The sequence below is a fragment of the Paroedura picta genome, chromosome 3 (assembly GCF_049243985.1).
Source record: "Paroedura picta isolate Pp20150507F chromosome 3, Ppicta_v3.0, whole genome shotgun sequence".
In the NCBI taxonomy this organism is placed as follows: Eukaryota; Metazoa; Chordata; class Lepidosauria; order Squamata; family Gekkonidae; genus Paroedura; species Paroedura picta.
In genome coordinates this window covers 13,931,407-13,957,937 of record NC_135371.1, presented here as the reverse complement: position 1 = coordinate 13,957,937, position 26,531 = coordinate 13,931,407, and the positions used below count along the sequence as shown (strand labels likewise).

Below are 26,531 nucleotides of genomic sequence, written 5' to 3'. Positions count from 1 at the left end.
GTAAAAACGATTATGTCTAAATGTCAGAGAGCAGCAAGTCTTGGAACAGGGTTCCACAGCTGAGAGGTCCTACTGCAAAGAAGGCCCTGTCTTTACTGTAATACCTTGCTTTTTAGAAATGGTTCTAGTATTCAGTGCAGGATCTTAAACAGGGTTGCCAACCTCCAGATGGTGAACAAATGAATTGACCAGAAATGGAAGAGAAAAATAGCCAAAAAAACTGAGGCAGAAAAACCAAAATTAGGTTTGATATATAATTGTATCGAGTACAGTCCTGTCTGTTTTTTCAAACTTGAACACTTCTCACTAGGAAAAACCCTCCCAGGGGATGAATGCAAGGCAAAAATAAAGCTTGTATAATAATTGTTCCCGATAAAACCAGTTCATTGCATCGCCAAGCATACGAGATAACGCACATTTGTTCATAGGGAAGTACAGAGGCGAAAATAAATAAATATTCCTGAAGAAGACTTAGGTTGAAATCGGCTGTGTATGAACACACACAAATGACCACCACGGACGTGAGGGCAGCAAGCATAGCTGCAGGCATTACGGGGTTTGATTTTTTAAAAATAAAAATGCCATCACATTTAAAAAAGAAATAATTAAATTAAAAGCTGGTGTCTGTAAATAGACCGATATACCTATAATGGGGGGGAGGGTGCGCGCGCACCTGCCTCTTTTCTGTACACACCCCTTTGTGAAATGGCCGGTTTCCCCAAGTCAAAGCGGAAGCTGGGTGCTGCCGCTCTACCCTTTCCGCGTCTATGGTCAAGCACTTCCGTTGCGGCTCCCGGAAGAAGTTGACGCTCTTTCCTTGCCGCCAAGCCAACCCGGCCCCCATGGCGGAGGAGCGGCCGGTGTGCAGTTTCCTCTTCAAGAAGCGTCGCCCCGCGCCCGGGAGGGGTCAGCGCAAGAGGCCGGGAAGCGACCAGGGGTCCGGTGAGTGGAGGCCTGCCGCCGCTGCCACTACTTAGGGCTTCCTGGCGGGCGAGCAGGGTCTGGAGGCTGACTTGGGTGGAGAGTCTTAAGCGAGTGGCTGTGGGTGCTTCGCTGTCGCCATAGTGACGGCTGGGCCGGGATCTAAAGGTGGGGAGAGTAATTGTGGTAGTGGGTTGTTACAATCGAATTAGGGATGTTCTGCTAGTTTGGGGGTGGGTTGGTTTTGTTTTAAAGCGCTAGGTTGGTAAGCCTGTTGGTGGGTTTCTGGATGGTTTTGAACCACAGCGTGGGGTTAGTGGCAGATGTCCTCGGGGCATCTGTCCCAGAACTTAAATGCAGTGTGATGATGAAGAATGGGTTTTTTTGTACCCCACATTTTACTACCTGAAAGAGTCTCAAAGCGGCTTACAATCACCCCCCTTCCTCTCCCCACAACCAGACACACTGTGAGATAGGTAGGGCTGAGAGAGCTCTGACAGAATTGCTCTGTGAGAACAGCTCTATCAGGACTGTGACTGGTCCATGGTCACCCATCTGGCTACATGTGGAGGAGCAGGGAATTAAACCCGACCCCCCCCCCTCCCCAGATTAGAAACCGCCACTCTACCAACACTCTACCGAGCTGGCTCCTCTACACCTGAAGCTGTCTTATGCTGAACCAAACCTTAGTTGCTTCAGGGTCAGTGTTATCCACTCAGATTGCCAGGGTCTCAGGTGGTGATTTTCCGCGATGTACCTTGACTCTAGAGCTGTTGGCTTATATCAAAAGTTCCAAAATAGGGTTTGTTTCTCAGGATCACATTGCAAAGGGGATGCACTACGCTAGAAAGTAGAGCAGGGAAGCTTTAGGACATTCTCATGTGTCTTCACTAAACGTGACTCTTCTTGAAGGGAATGTTCTGTTCTTTGAGAATAGTGCAGAAGTAAAGCTTGATCTCCTGGATAAAATGTCCCATCTTCTTCATGTTAGAATTAGCTAGCCAATTAGGTTTGTTAGCCAAATGGAGAGAAACAACATGCTATCCCGTTTTGTGTGAACCGGTTTTGACAATGGTTGTCTCCCCCTACTCAACAGGCAGCAGTGGCGATGAAGGCAGCACAGTGGTCAAGAAGGAGAGGCGCAAGGAAATTTCCAATCCTATGATTCAGAAGGTGATGCATGCAGTCCAGACTGGATAGGTGGGAAGTCCTGGAGACAGGAGATGTTTAGGTGTTACAAATCCCACATGCTACTGGAATCTTAAAACTGTGGGTAAAAGCCCTGTATGAGGATAGCAGAACTGCTGGGGGGGGGGGGGAGAGATGGGACTCTGCATATGATTTTAGGTAATTGGGATTTCTCCAGTGTGCCCTAAGGGAGTTAATTTTAAACTTAGTTTTCACTGTTTGTTTAAGGGCTTTAAATTGGAAAAATACAAAGCTGTCTTGCTCTTTTCCAAAGCAGCCCTGTTGTCCTTGTCATGTGTATTTCTGGTTATGCCATTACAGAACTGATGCTGAATCTTATTTTTTCACTGAACATCGTACAGCCTGGGGCGCCATTACACAAAGTGGTCTAACATCACCTTCCCTTGTCTTTCAGACCAAAAGAATTGTAAAGGAAAAGACCTCCTATGGGTCCAGCAGCAGTGAGGATGAGACCAAATCTGCAGGAGTGGGAGTCACGTACAAGTCTACGAGATCTGCGGTATGGGAGCTTTACAGGGGAACACAGTCATTTTGGCCAGTTAGTATGCTTTGGGCTGCTTGCTTAATGCTACGTTGTCATTTTCTGACCTATCTTTGCACTTTATTTCAGAAACCAGTGGGTCCAGAAGACATGGGGGCAACAGCTGTTTATGAACTTGACACAGAAAAGGAGAAAGATGCTCAAGCCATTTTTGAACGCAGTCAGCAAATCCAAGAGGTAAGCGGATCTCTCATGCTCTTTACTGTTTTCCTTTTATCCCTTCTCATTCATGTCTCTCCTGAATTCTTCAGTCAGTTTTCTCTGTTTGTTCCATATTCATATCCTTGTTCCTATTGCTGACTTCTTTTCCTCTTTGGTGTAGCGGGCACAACCTTGCATTTAATCTTTGTGAAGTTCGTGACTATATCCTTTGCTGCCTCTCTGGTTTCAATTCCGTGTTTCCTACTGTGTCCCATTCCATAACTCTTTGGTTATAGCGTAACTTAGATTAGATCTACTTATCCTTTGAAAGCGAAAGATAAATTCTTCATTGCTTTTTATAATTTTATAATTTTAACTGTATTTTTGTTTAAATGTGTTAATATTTGCTGCCTTGTAGATCCTCATTAGATGGAAGTAAAGTATAAAAATAAATAAATGCATATCGATTATTTTACTTAATGCTATCATAAGCCACCTTGGGTATTATTATTTTTTAATGGGAAGTTGATGGGGAATAGATTCGGGATGGTAAAATGGAGTAATTTCTTTGCTCAATGATGGATTACATTGGGGGAATTCACTGCCAGTGGATATATGCATAGATGGCTTTAATGAGGGATTACGTGGATTCATGGGGGGTAGTCCATGAACAACTACTAGGCATGGTGGATAAAGGACTTCCCTAATCAGAGACAGCAAACCGCTCATTACCAGTGCTAGGAGACCACAGGAGGAAGCCTTGGCTTCCATACCCTTCTTTATTGGCTCTCTTTATTTCTTGGCCACTTCATGAAGCAGGATGTGAAACTAATGGGCTGCTGGTCTGATCCAGTAGAATATCTCTTAAGCCCATTATGCACGGTCGCCGAAACGGCGATTTCGGGTCACATGGAAAACGCGGAGGGGGAAGACACGAAGCAAACCGCTTATGCACGGGACGGGAGGCAACGGTGGGAAAACCCAGAGTAACCGATTATGCACGCGGCGACCCTGGCGCTGCTTCTGGTTGCGCCCTGGTCACCCGGAAGCTGTGCTTTCTTCCGCGTTTCGCTAACACGGCTTTTTCGGCGGCATGCACTGAATCTGCAGCCAGTTGCAGCCGGCTCCGTGCTTTATCAGTGATTTTAGTCGCCGCCATTCCACCCCGAATGCGCGCTATCTCTCCCCCCCCCCCCCGTGCATAATGGGCCTTATAAAGACAGAATATATGTTTCCTGTAATAGAAGAAAAATTTGTTTTTCATTCTCTGCCACTCTTTGGAACTGCTTCACAGTGTGTAAGAATAGAACAGAGTGATGTCTCCTCTATTCTGGCTCCTCAAGGCATGAGGGCACAAATGAAATACCGATCTGTCTTTTGTAGTTTTATTAAAGAAATTAAGGCACAGTTACAAGGCTAGTGAGCAAGTTAGCATGCAACAAGAAAATAACACCTAACAGTCCACAATCCCAGATAGTCCTAACTTCAGTTACTCCCCAGGCGCTAATTCGTGCCTGACCTAAACCCTGTTTCCTGGCTTCTCTGGCATACCAGCAGGTTTTCCAGTCAAAAAGCATCTCTCTTGTTACCCAGCTCCAGAAATTGCTTAATGGAAGGAGTAACCAGCAGAGGGGGGGGGGGGGAGTGACAGACCAACACTTAGATACAGGTGATTAATTGGGGCACCCTTAATGCAGGATCTTCATGCAGTGTTTCTGTGTCCAGAATTCTCATAAGACTTGCACTAAAAAGTCATCTGTGAGCCACATGTGGACCTGGTATCCGTCAAGCTGTATTGCTGATAATTTTGTTGTTTCCTCTCTTGCTCTGATTTAGGAGCTCCGAGGAAAGGAAGACGATAAGATTTACCGTGGCATCAATAATTATCAAAAGTATGTGAAGCCGAAAGACACATCCATGGGGAATGCCTCCTCCGGCATGGTAAGGTAAGGCAGGAAAACCTGCAGGTTGCTTTGGGAAGGGAGCACTGAGAAGCATGCACAGCTTTTGCTGTTACCAGCAGGATGTCACCATTTCTGTGAATAGGTTCATGCCTTGGGAAGGTCTGCCAGTCTGCAGAATGCTTTCAGGTTTCTTAACACTTCCATGTTAAAGTGGCCTATCGGATTGCTCTTCTTTTATTCCTTGTCTTGACAGGTGCTGGCGCTTTCTGGGTTATCTAAATATAGGGATGAGTTCCTGGGTGGTAGTTGCTGAGTAATCCACTTTTTGTTAGTTATTTTGGAAGACTGTGATCTAGCCCACCTTCATGTCACCTTTCCTCCACCTTTATCCTCATAATTAGCCTGTGAACTAGTTTGGACAAGCATTTGAATTGATGTAAATAAATAAGACACACTAGGACGTGCATTATGGGTGTCTTGTGTATTTTTGGGACTTACTGATGGAAAAAGCAGCTTTTGTGATAGTTCCACGTTAAATAAAAGGAGGTGTCTTCCAGTCGCTTGTAAAGCCGCTTCTCTCTCTCTACCAGTTTCTTTTCAAAATTTATTTTACTGTTGTCAATTTTGCAGAAAAAAGCACTCTGGATTGTAAACATCCTTGTGCCTTATTGCCACCTGACGTTATTCTGCCTCCGTACTCGCTACTCCTTCAGGCTTTATCCTCTCCCTCTGCCTAGCACATGAGCAACTGTTTTCTATTCCTTATTTCAGAAAAGGACCCATAAGAGCTCCGGAGCATCTCAGGGCCACTGTTCGGTGGGACTACCAGCCTGACATTTGTAAAGACTACAAGGAAACTGGTTTTTGTGGCTTTGGAGGTGAGAGTTTCTTTCCATTTGCTTTCCTAACCACAGATCTACACCGTGCTGCACTCCTAACAGGAGAGAGCACCTGTATGGAGAGGTATAGCTCTCCACATTAGCTAGCAGTAGGAAGGAAAGGGCCTGGGGGATGAGTGTAAACACTCCCATTTTAATCCCTTTTGCTTTTCTTATAGACAGCTGTAAATTTCTCCACGACAGGTCAGATTATAAGCATGGCTGGCAAATTGAACGGGAGCTGGATGAAGGACGCTACGGCGTTAACGGTAAGGACAATCCCTTTTCTCTTGCGGCAATTCTGAGGCTAGACAAGCCCCTTACTCCGACGGAATGGAAGAGTAAAAATGCCATACTCTGATATATTTCGTGTTGTCCAAAGTGATGGTGAGTAGGTAAAGATGAAACCAATGATGTTGATGTAAAGCCAATTAGTTATAGAATGTGAAATTCAAAATGCTGAATATCCGTGTACCCAAACTGAAGCTAGTACCTTTGTATTTTATAGTGTTCTGAAAATTAGAATGGAGAGGGTGTTGGGGAGAAAAGCTTTTTATTTCACACACTCTGTATTACTTCGTTTTTTGAAAAAATAAATGTATATCTACCTCCCCTGGGTTACATCACAAGGAATATTAGCTGTGTTCCATATTAATGCCAAGGCACTGAGACAATTGGGAGGAGCTATATATTTTAATGGCCATCGATTTTGTAATGTTAGTAATTTGAGGGATATTATTAGTCTGTTCTTGTTTTATGGTGTTTAATTGATGTTTTATTCAGTGTAAACTGCCACAAACCGGCTGTGGTGGGAGTGGTGGTATAAAAATAGAATTAATAAATAAAAAAATAAAAATCTTTTTAAAAAAATTGTTTATTTATTTAGTTTATAGACCGCCGTTCCCCACTTTGGGTTCACGGCAGTTTACATCATCATATAACAACAAAAACCACAATAAAGCACCCAATAAAAACATCTCAACCTAACATCTTGCAGCGGCAATAATAACTCTCATCCTTCCTCTTGTTCAGCATGGTGGGAAGATGACATTTAATGAGAGCGGGAGCCAATCCAATAGGGTCTGATGCCAAGGCACTTAAAAAAAAATGAAGTAAAAGTAGTCATGCTTATTGCTTGCATGGCTTAAAACGTAGAGGAACTGTATATGCTGTAGGACAGGGGGAGTCAACCTGTGGTCCTCCAGATGTTCATGCACTACAATTCCCAAGAACCCCGGCCAGCGTTTGCTGACAGGGGCTCCTGGGAATTGTAGTTCATGAATATCTGGAGGACCACAGGTTGACTACCCCTGCTGTAGGAGACAGGGTCAACTTTAATGATGATGCATTCGGTTGCCTTTGCACCATTGGGGACGGGAAAAGGCAACATCAGCAACAAAGGCGGTCTTTGAAACTTCAGCACTGTTTAAAGTGCAGTGAAGTTTACTGTTGGTTGAGTTATGTGTATAGAAAACCAGTCCCTTGCTTTTTTAAAGGTTTTAATCCATTGAATCAAATACTGTCAGGCCATTGATTTCAGAGATGTCTTGATTAGACATGGTCATCTGCTGTTGGCATAAAACGGTTTTCTCTCCAATGAGTGGGGGAAAAATAAATTATATCCCATTATGGGGAGCAGTTGTAGTTAGAAAATTCTTCTCTTGTTTAGACGATGAAAACTATGAAGTGAGTGATGATGATGAGGAACTGCCATTCAAGTGTTTCATCTGTAGAGGCTCCTTCAAGAATCCAGTGGTGACCAAGTAAGACGGGGACTTCTCCTTTCTTCCAGATGTTAGGGCTTTAAACACTGGACTTTGTGTGCATGGTAGTGGTGGTGAAATGAATCACTGTGGTACACATTTTTAGGTTTAGTCGGGGCTGGATGTACTCCATGATTCATATGTTTAGGGAGGAATCAAATCTCAGTTGTGGAGCGCTTACATTTCATGCAAAAGAATTCAGAGTTAAGTCCCTTGTGTCTCTAACGACCTTTGAGGAAGAAGAGTTGGTTCTTATATGCTGCTTTACCAGAAGGAGCCTCAAAGCAGCTTTCAATCGCCTTCCCTTTCTTCTTCTCCCTACAACAGACACCCTGTGAGGGAGGTGAGGCTGAGAGAGCCCTGATATTAATGCTCGGTCACAACAGCTATGGCGAGCCCAAGGTCACCCAGCCAGCTGCGTGTGGGGGAATGGGGAATCAAGCCTGGCTCGCCAGATTAGAAGTCTGCACTCCTAACCACTACACCAAGCTGGGTCTCTGGCTTTCTGTGGCTGAGCCCATAAAGAGTCACTGCCCACCAGCATAAGGTAGTACTTACCTAAGTAGACCCAAGGGTCCAGTTCAATATAAGTCCCTATGTACATTCTCATGTAGCTGCAGTATTTTTCAGGTGGAGGAACTCGCTGAATTTGGTCCTGAGAAAATGAGTTCCACTTCCTGAAAATCTACACCCTGCCCCCCCCCCCACTTCTCCAAATTGGCCAATTGTGCTGCGATAGTTGGAACATGTGACAGTATAAATCTACCCTTCTCTCCTCTGCTAGAGTCCTAATGAAGCGGCTTTTCTCTCTGTTATTTTCAGGTGTAAACACTACTTTTGTGAGAGTTGTGCCTTACAACATTATCGCAAGTCCCAGCGATGCTATGTGTGTGACAAGCAAACAAATGGTGTCTTCAATCCGGCCAAAGGTACTGGGGCCTCTGGTGGATGCACTGGGTGGGCTGGTTCATCCTGTGCTTCGCTGTGGGAATTCAAACCGGGATCTCCTTGCTCCTAGTCTAACATTCAGGCCACTAAACTACACAGGCGACGATCGGTCAGGAAAGCCGTTAAATTCCCCATGTTAATTTAGAGGGGGTATTTTTCACACCCTCTTTCTGTGCAATAATGATCCTGACGACTTCTTTTGAGTAAACCTTTGCTTCCATTGCAAATAACAAAGGGATGTTGAGCTGGTTTGTGCCAGGATGGTCCAGGGTTTTTTGGGAACTGCAAGAACCCTCTGTCATCCTCAAGTGAGTGGCCAGGTTTGAGATTCCAAGCTTTATTTTCTGTAACACCCAATTGTTACTATCAGTGGAAATAACAGGGGCTTGAGGGTCCAGCCTGGGCTAGGATGTTCTGGTGCCTTTTGTTCTGGGCACAGTAACTTACACCCTTGTTTACCTAATTTTGAGTCTGCTGGCGTTAGTTTTGCATGGATTATGCCTGCCTGCCACAGACAAATCATAACTCCTCATACAATAAGTATGGGTGGGAGAGAGGAAGTTTTGGGGATCGTATGAGCCAAAATAGGTTGATCCCTTTCATTTTGGGTCCTGCAAATTCTCCCTTGATCTCTCTGAAATTGGCGGCCAGTTCTGAGACACTGAGCGTTATTTTCAGAGTCATGCCTGCATAGCCAGACAGACGGATCCTTTTATCATATATTAATATGTGCCTCAACTAAACAGATAGGTTAAGGCAAGTTGTGTTGAAGTCTGATGAAATGGCTATTTTTACAAGAAACTTGAACTAAGTGGAAGGTTAATTAAAAAAAAATGCTGCACAGCTTAATGAGAACAGTACATTATCACTCTTGGTGAACAGCGGCAGCAAAAATAATTCTCTGTACCAGATGGAAGACGGGGTCGCAAGGTAGTAGGACAACTTTTGGGTAATACCAGATGCCAGGCTTTTTTTCTTTTGCTGTTTTTTTTTTAAAGAAAATTCTCGACCTGCTGTGTTGTAAATTAGCCCATTTTTCTAAGCAATAACAGAAAGTCCAAGGTAGGATGGAGCTGTGTGCATACTGGGATGGGCCTTTCTGTTCTACTGCCCCATACTTTTTTTTCCTTTCAGAGGGGACCTCACCTTTTATAATTCTCCCCCCTCCCTTTTAGGAGAGCCTTGTGCCCCAAAAGGAATTGCTGTTCTCTATTCCTCTTACCAGGAAGATCCACTTCCGCAAGAAATTTCCAAACTCCCTTTTCCTTCTTCTTCTTCAATAAGATTATTCTCCCTCTAGTGGGAAACTGGAAAGTCCTATCACCACCACTTTAAATGTGTTTCTGCTCGCCAAGCAGAAAGAGCATTGCTACGAATAAAGAGGGGCCGATTAAGGCTTGCAGAGCTGCAAGAGAACCTGCCTGTCACGTTTGAGGTGCACTGGCATGTTGTCCTCTGACATGCAGGGTCTCTGACTGTTCCGTTTCATCCTCTGAGTGGGGAACTCTGCCCATAAGGCCTGTGTACAAATGAGAGCAGCTCATACATATTATGTTTTTGTTATTATGTGCATGTTATGAAGTGCAGTTTCACTTCCTCTTGTCATCTTGCTTTCTAGAGCTAATAGCAAAACTGGAGAAGCACAGGGTCGAAGAGGGAGCCCCAGAGGCTGAGGAAGAACAAGAATAGCATTCTTCAGTTTCCATCACTGCCTCCCGATTCCTTCCGGAAAAGCTTGTTTTGTAATTTAAATAAATGTTTATAGGAAAACAAGCTGGCTTCAACTGGTTTGTGTTTCCACGTGACATGAGGTCTTGCTGGTAATTGCCTTTCTGTCCTTATAAGGCCTCCAGCGTGGCTGACAAATTCATATCTTAAAAACCATTAAAACCAGTGTATGCATGCAGGTACACAAAAACATAAAAACAAAACTTAACACATTGGGCCTGGAGCATTCACTAATGGAACACCCAACAAACCCAATACTTTCATCTACTGCTGCAAGACAGAAGACAAATGAGTCTCCCTGGACAGAAAGCCCCAGAATTTTGACCAAGAAGGCCACCCAGAAATTGGGGGCAGCCAAAAACAGGGCCTTAGATGATTGTAGTAGTTAGGCAAGTGGGGTACAGTGCCCAAGAGCCCACCCTTCCAAGGCTCACTCACTCTGCTGGGGCAGAGCAGCTGCCCGTCATCTCTGCAGAAGTGCTTCAGCGGTTCCCGACGTGCCTCGCACGCTTTCTCCCCAACCCCTTCAGCCGCCTCGGAAGTTCACCTGCCGGGCCAGGGCCGCAACGACCCCGAGTTCCTTGCTGGAGATTGCTCTCCGCACTGAGGACATGAGACCTCTGCCTCCTGCGCCCCCAACGGAAGGATGCAACCCTGGCAAAAATGGTGCCCACAGTGGATGCGCATTGGCTCTGTAAAATACGTGTGGCATAGGGCGCAAGACAGCTAGCGCTGCAGCCGTGTCGCTGCCTGGGAGCCACAGGATAAGTTTCGTTTCCCCAAGGTTTAGAGTTTTTTTGTTGTGAAACAGGAAGTGTTCCCCCCCCCCCCCAAGGCTGCCAGACTTGCCTTTTGGGGGACCGCCGTCCATCCTTTCTCCACAGGCAATGATCCAGTCTGTCCTGCGCTTGAACCTAGGCTGAAGGCGGACACGAACGGACAAGGCTTGAGCCCGATCACCAACAAAGCTCCAAACCCGATTGGAAAGCCCAGCTGTCCAAGGTTTATAGCATACAGCAGCCAGGGACCACCAGCCCGCTGCCATTGGCCTATTCTTGCAAGCAGAAGAAATCTAACGTCATTTCCCTCTTGCAGAACTCACATAGTCGCGTAGGTGGGGGAACAGGGGGACGACCAGGAAGAGATCATTTTGGTCTGCAGCAACACTAACCCTGGAAATGCTCCCATAAATCCAACGCAAAAGGGGTGGCAGAAGGAGGGCAGGAGGAAAGAGCGGTGAGTGTGCCCCCACCCCAATGGCATATCTCCTTCCTGCAAATGGCCCTCGGTTAATCTAACCAATGACACTAGTTTCCTAAAGGCTGCCACATACACATTCAAATGTCCTGGATCATTTCACACGCAATTTCCTGTTAGTGGAAAGGTCACTTTATTAAAGGCAGGGTTTATTTTGTCAGTAATATACAAGAGCAAAAGAGGCACGGCACTTTCGGGACGCTCGCCTGCAGTCGCGCCGAAAACATGCAACACCCAGCATAGTGCCACAACACAGTCGCAAGGGGAGACGTCACAACCTGATCACGGAGAAGCATCATGCGGTTTGTGCAGCGAGTGTCCATCTCAGGTTTTTCTTCAGCGGGTCCTTCGCACAGGCTGTTTGATGTGATCTGATTCTCCTCCTTTTGGGGTTTTATTTGGGTTTGGGCCTTATAGCAGGGGTAATCAACTTGTGATCCTCCAGATGTTCATGGACTAGAATTCTCATGAGGAATTGTAGTCCATGAACATCTGGAGGACCACAGGTTTGACTATCCCTGCCTTATAGGACTCATCAGGGGTGAACACCTACTTTTAAGACTACCGCTCAGTGATTTGCCCCTTCCGACCCCAGTGCTGGCGGAAAGGAAGACTGACCTTGAGAACAGACCAATGCAGGTAAGGAGATGACAGGTACAGGGAAGCTACACAGACAAGAACAGCTGCATTCGGAATATCTGGGGAACGGCTTGAGTCTGGATGGTCACCTGTGTTAGGGGGACCACCCGCATGAAGCCTTTCTTCATTAAGTGCCGATCTGGGGACCATCCCTTGGTGGACCGAGGTATTAAAGCTCGAGTGCATGCAGTCGTTCAAAAGAATCAAACTGATCAAAAACGCAGATTAAAAATTTCAATTTTAATAGCTATTTTTTTTCCAAACCAAAGAAAAAGACGTTTTCGCCTACTACTAGAAAGGGATGACAGCCCCTTTGAATAAAGGTGATCTAACAGTGCTTATTACATCGAAAGGCCTACAATCTAATCTTCCCAGTTTTTGTTCTGTTGCCCGACAGCAACCTCATAAGGCCTTGGGGTGCAAGGAGGGCAGTTCTGCCTCCTTCGTTAAGTCGGGCAAAGGTTAAAAAAAAAAAAAGAGAGACTTTCCAGTATCTGACTCCCAAACTGCTCACTTCTGTACTTTGGCAGGACGGAGATTCATTTCCTACACAGGACCCATGGAAAGAACTTTTTAAAAAAAGAGTTATGGACTCAAGATGTCCATTTCATGAACTCCAGTTGGGTACCGCACCCCCATACGTCTCAGAAACACGGTCTGAGCTGGGAAGCCCACCACCCACAGTAAGGGATGGGTACGTGTCCCATTAAAAGAGGCTGGTGGGAACGTGAAGATGAGGTCCTCTGTGTCACCATCAATAAAGGTCACACACTCACCTACGTAGTCCAAGGACACTCTGATCCTCTTAGGGGAGTTGCGCAAGGACAGGGGAGTCACGGGTGACGTGAGCGCCCAATGTTGGCGGTTCCACAACCCCACAGCCCAAATCCCCTCCTCTGGGCTACAGTTCATCATCCCCTTCTTTCCCGAGGGATCTCGGGTGACCCCTAAAGCCCAGAAGTCCCCCTCACCTACTTCTAACTCCCAAAAATATCTCCCAGAAGTAAAACCATCACAGCCCAGAACCAAAGCCTTGGAGTCAAATCTCTTGGGGGTGTCGGGGGTGTATTGTAAAGCAGGCAGCTTGTGCTGGGGCCCTTGATATCCCATGCTTCTTTGGTCCATGGCCAGGAGAACACTTGAAACATCTGGATTCATATCTGAGGCAAGCAAAAAGAAAAATCAGTTAACCCAGGGTAGGGGAGAGAGTACTCAATCAGGGATCTGCTTACCATCTTCCAGGTGTACAATTTATACACAATCGATTTTCAGGCTTTGACATAAATTACTAGAAACAGTTTTGAGCCCTCACAGTTAAGGTAGGAGAAAAAAAGGAAACTGCAAGCACTATCTGTAAAGAATGCACACTCCTCTGACCCAGCTGCCTGACTGATAATTATCAATGTAAGATGCAATCAGAGGTCATCCCAGCCTTTACGAAATCTGCTTGTATTCTAAGCAGTACCAGCAGCGTTGTGTCAAGTCCATGGGAGCTCCAGAGGGTATCCGCAGCCTTTCCCATCCTGCCTTAATGGACTCAGCCACAAGATAGAGAACTGGCTGCTTCCATTGCTCTCCCTTCCCCCCCCCCCCTCTCAAGTGTGAGTTCTCTAGTGGTTTCTGTGCCTGGGAGGGGGTGGAGCCTGCACGCCTAACTTCTACTTTAAACCGCAAGTGGTGGACTTGTCAAAAGGTAAGGAAATACTATGATTCATAATAAGATGCAAAGGATATTGAAAATTAAATGTATATTAGATTCAAAATGTATGCTCTTAAATACAGTACCAAATAATATTAGAATGTATAGCAAACTTGTTAACAACTGCAAGGATTCCACATGCATCAATCAAAATGGAAGAAACTCCACCAGATCTTATGGCAAGACAACAGGACAAAAACCCACCTTTATCATTCACAGTTTTTGCAATCTCCGCTTTCTCCACAGCAGCAATCACATGATCTAGAGAAACAGAGAAATGTAGTCCTGTTAACGCTAAGGAGGCCTGCCAGGAGAAGCCTTTGGCCCAAATCAGGTGCCAAACATCAGTTAGCAAAATGTATTTCATGAAAAAAAAAATCTGCCAGAAACGGCTCAGAAATTCTGATGGACATCAAATCCACTGCTGACATTCTGAGATGTTCTCCAAATCAAAATATGCTGGTAATGGAAAACAGCACAAAAATGGGATCTCCCCCCCCCCGGGACTCTGCTTTTTAAAAATGGATTTCTCTGAGTAAGGAGAAGAGCTGTTTTTTGTACCCTACTTCTTACTACCCAAAGGAGTCTCAAAGCGGCTTATAATAGCCCTCCCTTCCTTTCCCCACAACAGACACCCTGTGAGGTAGATGGGGCCGAGAGAGCTCTGAAAGAAACTGGAACTGTCCCAAGGTGACTCAGATGGCTGCATGTAGACAAGTTGGGAATCAAACCTGGTTCTCCAGATAAGAGGCTGCCGTTCTTAACCATTACACCACACTGGCTCTCAAGCCTCCAGGGAAGTGAGGCATAGGCCCGCCTCCTCAATGTATTGTGTTAAGACCATATGATATGAAATCACATGCAAGTGCTTTAACAAAGCAAGAGCCCATAACAAAGAGACAGGTGCTGCTGAGCTGACGTTCTGTTAAAAGTGCGCTGAAAGACCAGCTGCCAAGTGTGTACATAAGGCCCAAATACTCTGGAACTCTCAGAATATATGTTGTCTGCACTTGAACCACACAAAATCCCATACGTAAGTAGGACCTCCAGAACCATATGCATATACCCCTTTGCCAGTATTCTTTGCACAAAGACAGGGGGGGGGCTGAAGAACCCAGAATTCTATTGGTGTGCTGAAAGGAATAAAAAGGAAAAAAAGAGGCTGACACAAGGAACTGTCAGAAGCACAACTGCGATGGCCCCAAGGGAAGTGGGGGGTGTCGGATACAGCCAGGATATATGCTGGTGATAAAAGGGAGCTGTCCTCCTATGACCATTTTTAAAAGGTCATGTGGAAGTGGGAGTGTCCATGAAACTTGCACATATAAATGCTAGTGGGATGGTATTTCCAATAAACACAACTGGGTGAAATTGATTTTAAAACGCTGCCTGGATCCTACCCAGAGGACACTTTGGATCAGCATGGAGGAAGTTATGCGTATAACTTTGAGCCCTTGAAAATGAAACTGGGATAGTAACAGTGTGGAAAGCAACGCTTACTCCCTTCTTTCCTATCACGGATCAAGGTCAAAGTTCAGAACAAAGAGTGAAGGCCTAGTAAGTTGGGAGAAGACAGGAGCTGTCTGGTCCCAGGCTTCATCCTTGGACTAAATGTAGGGAATTTTGCTTTAACCAGGATGGGCGGGAGGATGGCTCCCCATGACCAACCCTTTTATTAGTGACTTTTCTGGGGGGGAAAACGTTCCCAATTGCATTTAACCTGTCCCTCCCATCATGCTGCACCTCTGAAGAAAAGTCAGAACTCTCTGTTCAGCAAATGACTGAAAAGGAAGGTATAGAACAGGGGTAGCTAAATGCTGGCAGGGGCTCATGGGAATTGTAGTCCTTGGACATCTGGAGGGCCGCACTTTGACTACCCCTGGTATATAACATGTCTCCTTGAGGCCAATTCCTGTATTCATGACTCCACCTGGTGGCCACAAGTAGTTTGGCTCAAAATAAGCATTTTTAGTCATTTTTTGGTTTTCAGTATGGACCACTGGGACAAAATCCTTCCTCTCTCCACAACAGACACCCTGTGAGGCAGGTGGGGCTGAGAAAGTTCTGACAGAACTGCTCTGTGAGAACAGCTCTAACAGGACTGTAACTAGCCCAAGGTCACCCAGCTGGCTGAATGCGGAAGAGCAGGGAATTAAACCCAGTTCTTCAATTTAGAGCAGTGGTCCCCAACCTTTTTATCACTGGAGACCGGTCAATGCTTGACAATTTTACTGAGGCCGGTGGGGGGGGGGGGGATCACCGCCGCCTGAGCCCCGGCTCCCCACCGCCTACTGAGGGGCGCTGCCAGCAGCAGATGCGCAGTGCCACACCGAGAGGGAGCCCCAGCCATGGCAGCCACCGGAGAACACCAAAGGTGAGCTGGCGGCAGAGTGGCAGGGCAGCCCCCGAGGTAGCAGCAGGGGAGGAGGACGAGGAGGGAGCCGCGGCTCGGTACTGACTGACCTACGGACCGGATTTGCCTTATTTTCATACAACAGCTAGCCAGTTATTCCCTTTTGGTACCTTGAAATCTGTCCAAAGTCTTCTTCAGGGCTTTGCTTTTCCGAGAGAAGTCGCCCATTCTCTCTTCCAGGTTAGGAGAGTCTTCTTCAGGAAGCTGTAACTGTGACCCACACCTACCGAACAGATAAAGGTACACCACTTCTGAGGCCCAGGTATCTCTCAGAGGGAGACAGACACACCATGCTTATAGATCATGGTCTGTTGTCAACGTCTTCTGCACAAGCTCAATAGGAAAAGACACACTGTGGCACAACGTGCATTCATTTTCATATTTGCAGTGGTGAACTGTGCTCCATGTAAACTGAGCTGACACAGTTCCGAAGGGCCTGCAAGATGGCATTCTTCCACCAGTCATATGGCTGAGGCCAACTTAAGCACAAGATGTCATCAGATGGGGCCCCTCCTCCATTAGAATCTGAGAATGGACATGCCGGAATTTTCAGACCTATACGGACAGAACGGAGCGCTCTACTGGGGGTTTTTAGCTTAAATTCTTAATTGATTTGTAAATGTCTTATATTTAGTTGTATATATTTTTACTGTGGTTAGCCACTCCGAGCCTGTTGCCAGGGAAGGGCGGCCAATAAGTCCAAGGGAAGGGAAGCCATTTTGGATTTTCTGCCTCAGGCATCAATGCACTTTTGGACCAGCTCTGGCTGCAACTGAAGCAGTTTTATTCAACAAGCTACCTGAGAGGAGAAACACTTCAGTTTCTGTTTAGCAATATATTATACTTTTCTGGAAACAGCACATCTGTTCCTCCAAGAGCAACTGGCAGCTCTTCTTGCATATCAGAAGGCTTATGTGCAGAAATAAGTTCTCCGCATGTTCTACTTGGGCAGCTTTGGAGAGGAGCGAGGCAAGGCCCCCAACCTCTCTAGACACGCAAGCCGTGGGCACCCAGAGGACAGGGAAAATAAATTGGGGGGGGGGGGAGGGAGGGGTGGCGCAGAAAACCACTCACCTGCTCATGAGCTTTTTGATGTCCTAAACCAGAAAAAGAGAGAAGGAAAAACATCTGAGTCCCATAATGCTTTGCAAGAGGCACGTTTCACAGGCTAAAGGGGAGCATGCCTCCACGCCCCCAGGTCAGGCTGCAGAGGACTCCAAGAGCGCTATCAACAAGGTTCTAAAGGGTGGAAGCTTCATTTTAGCCTCTGGTGCTTAACAGGCAGGGGAGGAGTCACCTGCCCCCCCAGTCACCCTCAGGCTCTTACCTGTCATCCTAGAGGTGGAACATCGGGGTGTTCGCTCCAAGACAAGAGGAGGGGGGTGCTCCGGTTACACACGGGAGCCTTCTGGCCACGGTGGTCTCCCTGGCGGTGCAACTGTTTCTCTGAGGAGAAGGGCTGCCCCTAGCTCTTTTTAGCAGCCTTCTCCTCTCCAGACAGGTCCTCCCACCATTCCCGCCAGTGAAGAGGCGGGCTCTCGGCCTCCCCCCCCTCTGGGGCCACGCTCTTGTCCAGAGCCACCGGCTCCTGTGCTCGACTGTGCCACCCGCATGTGGCCGCTAAGCGGGCTGTCCAGAAGGCACGCCGCCTTACGGCCGAGGAGCAGGCACCCCTACGTCAGCCCAGAGGCAAATGCGGCCTGCTTCCAAGAGCCTGGGGCCCAGGAGGAGGCCCCCCACTCCCCGTTCCCAGGAGCACTGCATCTCGTCACCATCACCCACAGGGCCTCCAAGAGGCTCTCGGCATGTCACAGGTTACCTAAAATCTCGTCTCCTTGTTGCTGGTGATCAGAGAACCGGTTGCAAAACAATTTAAAAAAAAAAGAAAAAAAAGATTCTGTGCCGAGAGATCCAAGTGTGCAGGAGGATTCTGCTTGAGGGTTTTTTTTTTTTTTGGGGGGGGGGTTGTTTTTTTGTTTTTGTTTTTTAAGAAACAAACCAACCAGCCGTACATCCTTGGAACAGATAGAAATGATGTTCACCACGGAGTGGACCACAGGAGGACCCTAAGGAGATCCCAGAAAACGCAGGCTTTGTTTGCGGGAACAAACACCCCACAAGCATCCCCCTTTTTTTTTGCTTTCCGTCAAAAATCCCCCCTTGCCCCCATTAGTTCGCCACACGCACACACAAAAGCTACTTTGCTTTTCCGTCAAAACATGCACTCGTCAAGCCTTGTTCCAAATTACTGATCTTTAAGGAGGAGGAGATGCCAAATCCAGCCCCGTAACCACAGCAGCACCCTGAGTACCCGAAAGCACCCTTAAGAGAAAAAAATATATACCCAGATTAACATGACTGTACGTACTAGACGTCTGGCCGGCAGCCATACCCGACGTGTCTCGGCATGAACCTGAAGGAATGGCATCATCCAGGCCAGCTTCTCAACAGCCTTCAGGTCAGGCTGAAGGACCTGGAAGGACATCTGCCAACAGCAGAGTGCTATGGTGTCATAGCATTCCACAAGGGGAGGAGCTACAGACGTCCAGCCCTCCTTTGCAAGACTCCAAGGGCAAGCCAAAGAAGGACAGGCTAGGCTGAAGAGGACTTTGCCTTCTGGAACCATTTTGCCATGCGGGCAGAACTGCTCTGGGCAACCGAGCCCCCGTACCAATGGGCAGTCTCAGGATGCCTGCAGGGCCGAAGTCGGTGGCTGAGCCATAATGGATGGTTGACTGGGGAGGGGGGCTGCACAGATGCCAGCCTACAGCCCCCGCGCCAGTGCGCCCAGGACAGCCGCTTCCCTGCCAGCATCCGGCACACAGAATGGTTGTTTTGCCACTTCCAGTAGGGAAAAGGCCTCAGCTGGGCCTTGACCAATCACGAGTGAGGGCAAAGGACCCTCTCTCCACCCCTTTTGTCAAACACCTGAGGGCTCTCTGCACGGCCTGGAACCCAGAACCTGCTGCCGTGCTCCGAGCTCGGGAAAAGAAGCGACGAGCTTATAGCAAAGCCTCACCTGCAGAAATTCGCTCGCCGGCTGCTTGCTTTTCACCTCCATCTCAGTGATCAGCTCACCGAGACGGGAAAGCTCTTCCGAGAACCTGGCGAGGCTTTCTTCTTTCCGCTTCTCTATCGCTTTATCTAATTCTTCCAGACGGGCCAGGAGCTGTTGTTCCTGATCTTTCAGAAACTGGCGCAGGTGCTCGAATTCGGAGACGATCTCCTGTCTCTCGGCTTGGGCCTTGTCCTGTAAAACAATGGCAGGCGAGAGGCGAGGAGGGAGTCAGAGAGCCTATTTGGGCCCACGAGAAAAGACGTTGCTGCAAACTGAAGGGCACGCTAAGCAAGACAGGGCTGTCTGCGGCATGAGACCCTGCAAGTGACGGCGCAGACAGAAAGCGTACCATCCGAGGAGACCTCGGAAAGGAGAGCAGGATCAAGAAGAGCTGGAGAAGGGACTCATCTAGAGGCAAACACAAAGTAATCCCACATTGCCTCCCTCCCCCTCATCCCTTCTTTATTATTCTAACTACACTGCTGGAGGCATTGCAGAGCTGGCCAGCATCTTCATCCCCTGGATCTAACAAAGTGGCCAGCCAGCCAGTCTGGAAGAAAAACTGAACCAGAAAACTGAGTGGTCCCCAGTGGGCTGCTTTCTGGGACCACTATGCCCACACTGCCTCTACAGGAGCCCCAGCTACGGAGAGCACTGGGAGGAATCACAGCATTTATTTAGACTGTTCACAAGATCGATTGGAGACTGGGTCAGATTCAAGGTTCTAGTTAAAACCTTTAAAGCTCTAAACAGTGTGGGATCCTCATATCTATGGGACCGCCTCTCCCACTACACCCCCCCCCCATGTGAGTGTCATGGTCTAATGACCAATCTGCTAATAAACTGATCCATTAAAACTTCCAAAATAGAAGTTTACAGGAAGGAAAGCGATTTTTCTCTGTGCCGGACTACCTTAACAGCCTGAACTTATGGTGCCTGTTTAAATCACAACACTCTTCTCATTGGGAAAGAATAGGTTGCAAGACAGAGGAGGGAAAGCCCTTTTGTCCCAGTTCTTGACAAATGAAAGGCACCCAGCACTTACCAGGTACTCCTGGATTTTCTTCTCTTCACTCAGCTTCTGATTCCACAGTAAGTTCTTCTCCTGCTTCAGATTCTCTAGTTGTGTTTGAACCTGCTCCTGAGCAAACAAAAATGGCTTCAGATGGAAGGAAGAAGGAGAACAGGCTCAAAAGCAAGGAAAGCACTACAGTTTTGGAAACTCAAGGCCCAGATGTGCCAGGATATTTCAGAGAGGTAAGGCTCTTCCGAGTTTTGGGGGGCAAGCCCTAGACACACAAGCACACGCAAAATATTGATCAACGCTTATCCTAGGCCTTCTGCTTACGGCACACTGCCCCCCCTTCACAGAGTATTTCCTTCTGGCACCGGATGCTTTGTCCTCATCCAAAACGTGTCCTTATTTACTTCTTCAGACATGTGCAAGGAACAATAGGCAGAAAATTTCCCACTTCTTCGGTCAGAGGAAGAGCCCCTTAAGTTGAAGCAAGTGCTACAAATAGAGTGACAGGATATGTGCCAGTATCAGGCAAACTGGGTCGTTTTAAAACCACAATTTGTTTTCAGGTGGTCACCTCTGGGCCTTAATAACCACACCACTAGCTGAACAAATTGGAAATCTGCTTTATTAAGAAAATAATTTGGGATTCTAAAGACCATGTTTCTGCATTACCAAACCGTACATTTCTGTGCCTTATGATCAGTGATAAGAGAAATACACACAGCCTTGACTGAGGTCATACGAATCCTCTATGCCAGGGGTGGCCAAACTATGGCTCTCCTGATGTCCATGGATGACAATTCCATCCCAGTGCTGGCAGGGGCTCATGAGAATTGGGCATCTGGAGAGCCAGTTCAGCCACCCCTGCTATACAATGGCAGTTCTTGACTTTCAGGCACTAGAAACAAGAGAGAAAGCCTCAAGTTCAGCCAATGGCTTGGTGTGCTGGCCTGTATTCTTTTTATTCTAAGGCAATCTGCCGTTCTCCTTCCCTGCAGGACCTGAATAAGCTAGACAGATATAGTTGGTGTTTGTGGCATTATGTTTATTATACATGGCACAGAATTTTCTGTTGCAACACAGCAACTGGAGAAGGAAGTACAAAAAGGTTCTGTATGTTTTCAAACTGGCTGGAAAAAGTGAGAAAGTGATGGAATAACTTGTGGCACTATGAGCTGAAAGAACGCTGGGCTTTCAGAAACACGCGTGATTTGCTGGGTTTAAATGCATATCGACCAGAATCCTGTCTCCTATTTGCTCAATCTGGTTAGTAACAGAGGAGGAAGGAAGAGGTATCAAAGTCAGGTGCTCAAACTGGAACTTGCTTGAAAGTAACATTAAGGCAACGCTTTTATTAGGGTTGACCATAAAACAATGAGAAAGTTTCAAGATCACCTCAACTTTGTTCTGGCTGGATGAAAAACCACGTGATGTAATGGTTAGGCCATCAGACTTGGACAACATGGTCATAAAACTCACTGGGTGATCTAGGACCAGTCACTTTCTCCCTGCCTCCCAGTATATTATCATAACTCTGCTATGCTACACTATACAAAAAGCATGTTAGAAAAACGAAACTGGCATATAATTTTATGTGAAAAGAAAAATAAGGTCTTATAGGACACTTGGAAATAAAGGAAATTGACTTAGAACAGGGCAGGAAAGGGCATTTTTAAAGTACAGTTCTTGCTAGTTTGATAACTTGTTTATCTAGGCTTTAAGAGGGTGTGTACAGGAGCACTGTTCCATGACAAAGAGTGCTACCCAGAAGCCTTTAGTTTGTGATAAACAGCTGCAGCCACGGCCAGAGTTAGAAAAAAAATAAGAGAGGTAGAACAGGTAATATGATAGCTTACTAAACACAAAAGGGACTGGTTCAAGAGAAATGTATTACTACTGCTGGGCCTTTGCTGGTTAATATATACCCCTCAATTTAAGAGTCCTTAACAAGTTGCTAGGTGCCTCGTGCTGCAACCCAGCTCTCAAAGCTAACCCCCTGCAGCATCTCCCATTGGTTTGGTCACTTGTACAATTTAGACTTGCACATCCAGCCTGTTTCTTTCTCCCCAGCTTGTGATATAAGACCTTTCCTGGGAAATGGAAGGAGCATCTCCAGTCAGCTATGTGGGTGAGCAACTGCCTTTTGACCCTTATGCTAAGAAAAGCCTAGCAAGAACTAAATTTAATTCCATTTTCACCCAGGACACAAAAGCAACCAGAGTGCTACTGTGAGGCCAAAGCAACCTACTTGAAAGAAAAGAACTTGAAGCCACTCATGTAAGCAGTACTCAAGTATCCTTATCGCCAACTTCAGAAGAGGGGTAAGTTTTAGCATGTTTACACTGAGGCCAACAAACAATACTTTAACTTGAGCAGTAAAAAAAAGGCACTTCTCTACTTAGTATTTTCAAGTTTTTTTTGGGGAGGGGGGTTTAAGTGTAAACAATGTGGGCAACAATATGCTATGTGTGATGACAATACATTATTAAAGAGATCAATATTTTCAATGTTATAAAGCTATCCAAATATGCTGGTAGTCTAATGTTCTGTGACTATCAGATGGTTCTATCCAAGTTAAATACTTTTTGTTCGCGACTGAATTTGTTCTTACCCTCAGTTTTTTGCCTTAAACATATTTGTGATTTTACTGATAGAAAACCCAAGACATTTGTATTTTTAATTCCATAAATATGCTGAATACTTTAGATATAAAATTGTACTACATTACAGAAGGTGCATTTTCTGACGTTAAAGCAATATGGTATGGCAACACAATAAAATCAGAGTCCGGTAACACCTTGAAGACCAACACTCACGCCTTGAAGAAATCTTTGTTGGTCTTCAAGGTGCTACCGGACTCTGGTTTTATTGTGCTACTTCAGAGCAACACGGCTACCCATCTATGGAATGGCAAGTTCAGGTTTGACAGGGAAAGCGTTGCATATATTTACATTTCCCCCCAAATTTCTATTTTTCCACCCACCAGAAACAGAAGAAAAGTGTCCCCCTTCACTATTCAAACATTTCCAGAAATTTTACATTTCCAGTTGGCATTCCGCTGTCGGATTGCAACCCTCATTTTAATCACATTCATTTGAAAGTTACTCTGAAATCGACAATCACAGCTCGATTTTTTTCACACCAAATTGTGTTCAACTTCTCCCACTGTCGTACGCTTATTGCACAAAACATGGAAGAACCTGTTCTTGATGATACCACAGCACTTCTACCTTCTACTTGAAAACCTTCATGGCTGAAATTTGCTTGTGGGAAGTGGAGCGATCCCTTATCAACCTGGCAGACGGACAATGAAGTGCCTTCTGCCTCTAATGAAACCATACATTCAAGAAACACACTTTTCTTTACCACCTGTGACCATTCAGACAAGTACACTCACGTAAAGTGAGTAAGGGCTCAAAGGTACCTCTGGTGCCACATGAAAGTGCACATGATGTTTTCTGGCCACTGTTGGCTTCCTCACAGTCAATACGGTGCCCTAATATGCAAAGATAATATGCAAAGAAGGTGCTTTACACACTATTTGAGTAACGCAAACACATTTTGTAAAAGCCGGTACTACTACAAATGAGGAGGGGGCTGAGGCAAAATGATCTGCCTAGTGCCAGATATTTAATTTGGGCCAAAGAAGATTAGAAAGGGAGGGGGGAGGTTAAACTGGATTCTCAGCTCAACTTCTTGGCCAAGGTGATACAAAATGGATCCATTCATCACTAGATGCTGCCCTAGCATAATGTTTTGTCTCCTAGATTGTCCTCTGTGGACAAGCCAAAGAGTATGATACCCAATACAGACCTAGATACACACAGCTTTCTTTCGAAGAGCCAATCTGGTGCAGAAAGCTGGCCTAGGCTGCAATCCCCACTCTGCCGCTGGGCTCACTGGATGGCCGCTTGTGCCACCAACCCTACCTCACAGGCTTGTTGTGACCTGCTGAAGGCCACCTAAGTGGTTTGTCGACAGAGACGTCTTAAATGGGGCAGCTGTTATAAGACAGAGGCCCAGCAGGCCACACACCACTCAACACAACACGGCCAAAAGGCAGGCAGATAACTGCCAGTGTTATTCTTAGCACAAACACCTTTCTAAATCTATCGGAGCTAGTGACAACAGTATCAGATGAGATCCTGGAAGATCTAGATCCCAATCTCTATTCAGCCATGAAGCATGTTTCTTTCAGTCAAACCTACCTCTCAGGGCTAGGGCGGGGAAAGATCAAGGTACAGCAACCCTGACCTCCTTAGGGGAGGAACGGATTAAGTGTACCAAATGAGCCATAATAAGATCAACTCTGCTTAGGCATGGCCCTCCTTACCCTGTAGTCTCGGGCTGCTCTCTCCACGTGGAAGATGGTGTGAGCGCGGTGCTCCTGGGACCGGTCGCAATGGGCGCAGATGGGGATTTGATCCTCCTCGCAGAAGAACTGCAGCACCTCGTGGTGCTTGTCGCACAGCCGCCCTTCCCTGGCATCTCCCGCGCCTCCCGTTGAGGTCGGCGGCGGGGTCCGCGGGACAGGGGCCGGCGGCCTTCTGACCGGCGCTGGGGTGGGAGGCGGGGATGGGGGCTTCGGGGTGGGAGGCGTCGGTGGGGTCGGGGTTGAGGACAGCAGAGGGAGAGGCGGCGCTGCTGCTGCGGTGGTGGTTGTTACTGCCGCTGCTGCAGCAGTTGCTGCAGAGGTGGTCACTACTGCTGCAGCTGCTGCGGTGGTGGTCGCTGTTGCAGCTGCTGCGATGGTGGTCACTGCTGCTGCAGCTGCTGTGGTGGTGGTCACTGCTGCTGCAGCTGCAACTGCTGCGGCGGGCGCGCTGGTGGTGGTTGCTGCTGCTGCTGCGGCGCTGCTGCTGGTGGTTGCTGCTGCTGCTGCTGCCGCCGTCGCCACGGACGGCGGCGCGACCACGCTTGCTGCTGCTGCTGCTGCCGCAGCTAGCGGCGGCGGGACGACGGGCGGCGCTGCTGCGGCGGCGGCGGCGAGGCTCCCCGCGACCGCTCCCGTGGAGTCGAGGCGCTGCCGCTTGGCTCTGTCGACGCCGAGGCTGCTGAGCAGCGGCGGCGGCTTGATGGGCCGCAGGTTGCGCTTGCGGGCGGTGGCGCCGCACTCGAGGCAGGAGATGTTGAGCTTGGGCTCGCCGAGGCGCTGGCCGATGCAGCCCGTGCAGAAGTTGTGGCCGCAGGGCAGGCACACGGGCTCCGGGCAGTACACGCGGCACAGCGAGCACCACGTCTCGCTCGGGTAGCGCGGCCCGGCGGGGATCTCGGCCGGGGTGGTGCCCGGCGGCGGCGAGTCCGGCGGCGAGGGCGACGCCAGCTGCGGCGGCAGCAACGGCTGCGGCGGGGGGCCGCCCCCCAGGTGCTGCGCCGACGCCCGCAGGCGGCTGCGGAGGAGCCGCTGCTGCAGAAGCTGCTCGGCCGTCATCCCGCTCATGGTGGCTGCCGCGCCTGGGAACGAGGCCGGCCTAGGACGCAGGCGCGGCCCCGCCTGCGAGCCTCCCCATTGGCTCGGCGGAGTTCGGAGAGGGGCGGGGCGGGAAGGCGCGAGGCGGAAGCGAGGGGGACGACGGGAACGTTTCTGTAACCCTTGAGGCGCCGGGGGAGAAAAAGGAGGAAGTCGGGAGGGGGGGGAAGAGACGCGCATGTGCAGTCCGGGGGATCAGGCTGCGGTAAGGGAAACGGAGGGAAGGCGGAGGCTCCCGCGGGCGGAAGGGCGCAGAGGCGGGAAAGGCTAAGCCTGCAACGATTTGTTCGATAAATACTTCAATTGGTGTATTTTTTTTACGATTAACACTTGGTCTAAATCAGGAGTAGTCAAACTGCGGCCCTCCAGATGTCCATGGACTACAATTCCCAGAAGCCCCTGCCAGCGAATGTTGGCAGGGGCTTCTGGGAATTGTAGTCCATGGACATCTGGAGGGCCGCAGTTTGACTACCCCTGGTCTAAATGGTATGTTTTGTTTCTGCAAGCAGTAAGAGAAATACACTTTTAGCCACACAGCGCTCAGCACCCACTCAGGGCGGCTGTCCCACCCGAGTGCCTCCTCCACCAACCGGCTTGCCTCTCTGTCCAGCAGCCAGCCAATCGCCTTCCATCCCCCACACCTGACCACCCCCTGCTCCTTCCACTTCCATCTGAGGCTTGGAGGCTGCAGATCCCTGCTGCATCAGAGCTGCCCCTGCCGGTGAGTTCCCTTCCTGTGGGCCTCCAGCCTGCAACCTTTCCAGGTCCTGAGGAGAGTGAGAGGCCATCTGCAGAGTTCTTCCACTCCTCCCAAACTAGCACCCGTTGTATTCCTGAATGCAACAGGCTTGGCCTCTAGTGCAACTATAAACACAACATATTAGGATGAGTACCAGTCCTAGCCTAATCTGGACTGGTATTAAGCAGCATCGAGTGTTGAC

At 47.9% G+C, this 26,531-nt stretch overlaps 2 protein-coding genes across 7 annotated transcripts; one reads left to right on the top strand and one right to left on the bottom strand.

Annotated features, from left to right (window-relative positions):
* Positions 1 to 764: 764 nt before the first annotated feature.
* RNF113A (ring finger protein 113A) lies at positions 765 to 10,078 on the top strand. Its single transcript, XM_077324708.1, has 10 exons — positions 765 to 942; positions 2,018 to 2,094; positions 2,525 to 2,629; positions 2,741 to 2,848; positions 4,649 to 4,758; positions 5,488 to 5,594; positions 5,774 to 5,863; positions 7,264 to 7,357; positions 8,180 to 8,286; positions 9,924 to 10,078. The coding sequence occupies exons 1-10, from the start codon at positions 768 to 770 to the stop codon at positions 9,992 to 9,994; spliced, it is 1,044 nt and encodes a 347-aa protein (XP_077180823.1). The 5' UTR covers positions 765 to 767; the 3' UTR covers positions 9,995 to 10,078.
* A 2,072-nt stretch (positions 10,079 to 12,150) lies between these two features.
* LOC143831577 (zinc finger protein RFP-like) lies at positions 12,151 to 25,601 on the bottom strand. Of its 6 annotated transcripts, none has more exons than XM_077324661.1 (9): positions 24,454 to 25,601; positions 23,518 to 23,616; positions 20,145 to 20,234; positions 19,061 to 19,291; positions 18,410 to 18,526; positions 17,116 to 17,138; positions 16,152 to 16,264; positions 13,833 to 13,889; positions 12,151 to 13,089 (listed from the first exon to the last, which is right to left on the bottom strand). In XM_077324661.1, exons 1-9 carry the CDS (start codon positions 25,558 to 25,560, stop codon positions 12,515 to 12,517), a joined length of 2,412 nt encoding a protein of 803 aa, XP_077180776.1. In that variant the 5' UTR covers positions 25,561 to 25,601; the 3' UTR covers positions 12,151 to 12,514. The 6 variants fall into 6 exon arrangements, with proteins under 6 accessions (XP_077180776.1, XP_077180777.1, XP_077180780.1 ...); XM_077324662.1 differs by having other exon boundaries at positions 20,145 to 20,240; positions 23,545 to 23,616; XM_077324665.1 differs by lacking the exon at positions 18,410 to 18,526.
* Between the last annotated feature and the right edge of the window lie 930 nt (positions 25,602 to 26,531).

Bases quoted from the DNA above. Each gene is read 5' to 3' on its own strand.
- LOC143831577 (XM_077324661.1), bottom strand. From the start codon at position 25,560: ATGAGCGGGATGACGGCCGAGCAGCTTCTGCAGCAGCGGCTCCTCCGC. The intron at 20,235-23,517 runs GTGAGTGTACTT...GCTCAGGAGCAG, and splicing joins TGAGCCCTTACTCACTTTAC to GTTCAAACACAACTAGAGAA. The intron at 17,139-18,409 runs GTACGTACAGTC...TTTCTGGTTTAG, and splicing joins GGCTGCCGGCCAGACGTCTA to GACATCAAAAAGCTCATGAG.
- RNF113A (XM_077324708.1), top strand. From the start codon at position 768: ATGGTCAAGCACTTCCGTTGCGGCTCCCGGAAGAAGTTGACGCTCTTT. The intron at 2,095-2,524 runs GTGATGCATGCA...CTTGTCTTTCAG, and splicing joins CCAATCCTATGATTCAGAAG to ACCAAAAGAATTGTAAAGGA. The intron at 2,849-4,648 runs GTAAGCGGATCT...GCTCTGATTTAG, and splicing joins GCAGTCAGCAAATCCAAGAG to GAGCTCCGAGGAAAGGAAGA.